At 47.8% G+C, this 3,562-nt stretch overlaps 1 protein-coding gene across 1 annotated transcript; it reads right to left on the bottom strand.

The window, feature by feature from the left end:
• Window positions 1–2,146: 2,146 nt before the first annotated feature.
• Window positions 2,147–2,767, bottom strand: C15H6orf141 (chromosome 15 C6orf141 homolog). The gene has a single exon (XM_069489223.1). The coding sequence runs from the start codon at window positions 2,765–2,767 to the stop codon at window positions 2,147–2,149; it is 621 nt and encodes a 206-aa protein (XP_069345324.1).
• Window positions 2,768–3,562: the final 795 nt, after the last annotated feature.

The raw sequence follows: 3,562 nt of genomic DNA, 5'->3' as shown, positions 1-3,562 counted from the left end.
ACTGATTTGGCTTTCACTAGATTTCTTATGTTATATACTTTCTGTTCTCTGTTACTAAATAAAAGACTAAAGCCCGGTTAGGATAAAAAGTGAACTAAACAATAACAACTATGCCAATAATAATGAGGTAACTTTGAGCAGTTATTGTATGTCAGGCAGTATTCTAAGTATCTTCATTTAACTTAATCCTAAAAAATAACTCTATGAGGTTGATATTTATTATCCCCATTTAACAAATCAAAACACAGAGGCATGTAGAGATTAGGCACTTTGCCCAACGTCACAGTTAGTAAGAGGGGGAGCCAGTTCTGAACCCAAGCAGTTGAACTGAGAGCTCCTCTCCACAGAGAAGGCCACTGACTGATGCTACCATTTTTGGTAATTGTAAAAGAGGCCTTTTTTGTTGCTTATAGATAATGATTAATCACCTGGAGCGTCTGCCAACTACATGAATAAGCTCAGGTCTGAAATTCATCTGCCAAAAAGGTTAACTGCACATTGGAAATAGGTAGGGTTGTTAGTGAAAAAGCGAATTCATTTTTAGGGATCAAATATAACCTTTTCTATCTATCAAGCAGTTTTGAACAAGCTCAGATGCTGAATTCCTCTCTTAAGGGTTTCACAGGCCTGAGAACTGGTGGTGGTCATTCTCTAGCCAACAGGCCTTGAAGGGTTCAGGGACATCAAGGTGATTTTAGTATTGCTCATAAACATGAGTTAGAAAACCTAGGATGTCCTTAGTCATCTTATGACCACCTCCTGCCACCCCCCCCCCAGAAGTAAGTTCCTCTAAAGGCCATCGCCAAACCTTGGGGAGGCAGATGAGCACATTCTTTGTTCACTAAGTAAGCACATGCAATTACTAGCTGTGTGACTTCTACAAGCTACATGACCTCCAGGCCTCAGTTGGCTCATCTGTAAAACAAGGACATATCTTACCTATCTGGCCTGCCAGGAGGTGGATCAGATGATCTTTTGAGGACAGTTCAACCTCTAAAATAAAAATAAGGGCAAAGTGGAAGGACAAGGATAGGAGGCACTCTTCAACCCTTTACTCATCAAAAGCCAGAGTCCCACTTGTTTTGTTAATTCTTGCAGAAACCAAATACTCCTTCAGTAGTGGTTAAGGTCAAGCAGTTCACCTCTGGAGGGCTGCATTGCTTCTCAAAGAGCTCCAACTAGGCCAGCTACTAAAGACTTAATACAGACTTTGTTTAATAGAAAAAAAAATGAATAAATAAAATAAGAAAAATAAGTTGTTTCAATAGCACCAGCAGAGATTTGTTTTTAACAACACCAGGAAAGAGGTATTATCAATCCATTCTTGACTACAAATCTCATTAACAAAGACCTATGGACAAGAATAAGACATACAGTCATTTTACTGCAAACTATACATTTCTATCTACTTCTAGATCAGAAGACTTATATGCAGTATTTTTAACATTAAAATTAAAAATTCCACATTAAAGGCATTTTTACTGGACTAAATTAGATCTCCTTGAGGTAAAGTCCTTTTAAATGGAATTTCACCTTCAAATCTGTCTTCTGTCCCCCACTCCTTCTTTCCCTTAGCTCCTCTCTTTTTCTTCCTAACACTGAAATGCAGGGAGAAAACTGAGAACTCTGCACATCAGAAGAGAGTGACAAGAAAAATTTTGGAGAGAGGCGGTTGGGGTAGGAGGAAGATCAATTGGAAAATGCCAATTAACAACACATTTTCTCATTTCAAAACTCCCACATTCTGCCCATTTGAAAATATCCTTTTTCCCCCCTCTTCTGAATGACTTAGGTCCCCAGACCGTCACGGTATTTAAGCCACAAAGGAGGTATTATGCTGCTTACAGTTCTTCGAGCTGTCCTGGGTGTCATCTGCTTCCCTGAAGCGCTGAGCCAGCGTCTTAAAAGGTTCTTTCTGTCGGCTAATTGCAGGTTGGGGTTCCCGTAATAGCATTTTCTTTTAAGGATTATCGCTCATCCACTAGACCTGAACATTCCTCGTGCTCCCGTTTCGAGTTTCAGCTCCTTCGGGCATCATGTCGCCGGAGACAGTGAGACTCCTCTTAGGGGAGCGGACGCGGGGCGCCTCTCTTCGTGCCTGGAGAGCCCAGGGTTCAGCAGGGGTCCCGGTGCCACACGGCCTGTCTCACTCTCTACTGGTGCGAAAAGTGACCGCGGTCATGGAATGTTCCTCGGTCCTCCTGGTCATGCGACCCTTCGTCCACGCGGTCTGCAGCACTTCTTGCGTCACCTGATAATCCACGACCCGCACGAGCACTGATTTAGCGGGGGCTGCGGGGTCCCGCGGCGGGGCTCTGGGGGGAGCGGCTACTTGCCCGCCAGGAATTCGCTTTTCTCGTTGAAAAACAGGGGAAGGGCAATTGGGTTCCTGGTCGTGGTGGTTTCCGCTCGCTTGAGGAAGGTCCTCCCCACCGGCCACCTCTTCCCGTGCAGGGTCCCCTTGAGCCCCCAACCACCTCTCTGGGTGCAGAAGAAAGAGCACTTTCTCTCTGACCCAGGAGTCACGGTCCAAATTGTCTCTGGCTCGCGGTCCGAGGGTCCGACCTGCCGCCCGGTCCTCGTGGCCGCCGCCCTGGCTTCCGCTCGCCCCCGCCGTCGCGGCGCTCGGGCCGCCCTGAGCCAGGGGAGCCCCGCGCCCCACTTCGCGCGGAAAGGATCCGGTGCGCCCCAGGCTGCGGGGGGAGTCCGTGGGATTCGCAGCGCCCTGGGGCCCAGAAGTCCCCATCCTGGCCAAAGGGTCATTCATTCGTTCGTTCTTGGACGGGTTCAAGCAGCAAGTTCCTGCGGAGCTCTGGAAAGCGCGGGGCTGGCGGGCCCTGGGTGTGGCCTCCGCGGCCGGCAGGGGACTCCCCGCCCCAGAGCGCAGGAGGCAGGATCAGCCCCAGGCGACTCGGTGCTGACGCTCGCCTCGTCTCCCTCCACTCCTCTCTGCCTTGTCCACCTCGAGGTTTTCCGTCTTTCAAAGACAGAACGCCCGACAGGAACGCCAGTCGCTCCTCTTCTCCGTCCTACCCTGTCCTAGCCCTGTTCCCTTTGTCATTTACATGGTTACTTCTCAGCTCTATCCTACTTTCCCAGCCGCCCTTCGCAAAAGACACCTTCGCACTGCGCCCTCCTGAAATGCCCCAAAGTATTTTCTTTCCACAGACGCTCCTTGAGTGAAGGAACGAGGAAGCTTGATTGGTTTTTTTTTAATTATATGATCTAATCAAATTCTTCTGAAAAGGATTTTGGGTCCACTCGGAATCCACCCCCACCGTGCGGCCAAGATTGTGGAATGCAGATCAGAGAGTCAGATTGGAGAAGTTGAGGCCTTGGAGAAAATAAATTTTTGTCAGTCCTTCTTCCTTTGGAATGCCAAGGTCTGTAGGACAGTGGTCACACCAGTTTTCACTCTGGTTATAATCAATGCTTATCTCAGGAAGGGGCTGAGTGCTGAATGAACTTCTTCAAGATTTAAAACTTTGTGTATGTGTCTTTTTTTTTTTTTTTAATCCCCTCTCCACCCACCCCTTCTCCTTAACCCCAGAGGTTAAAACAA

This window comes from Eulemur rufifrons, chromosome 15 (assembly GCF_041146395.1).
Source record: "Eulemur rufifrons isolate Redbay chromosome 15, OSU_ERuf_1, whole genome shotgun sequence".
In the NCBI taxonomy this organism is placed as follows: Eukaryota; Metazoa; Chordata; class Mammalia; order Primates; family Lemuridae; genus Eulemur; species Eulemur rufifrons.
This window is presented reverse-complemented; position numbering and strand designations above follow the sequence as displayed.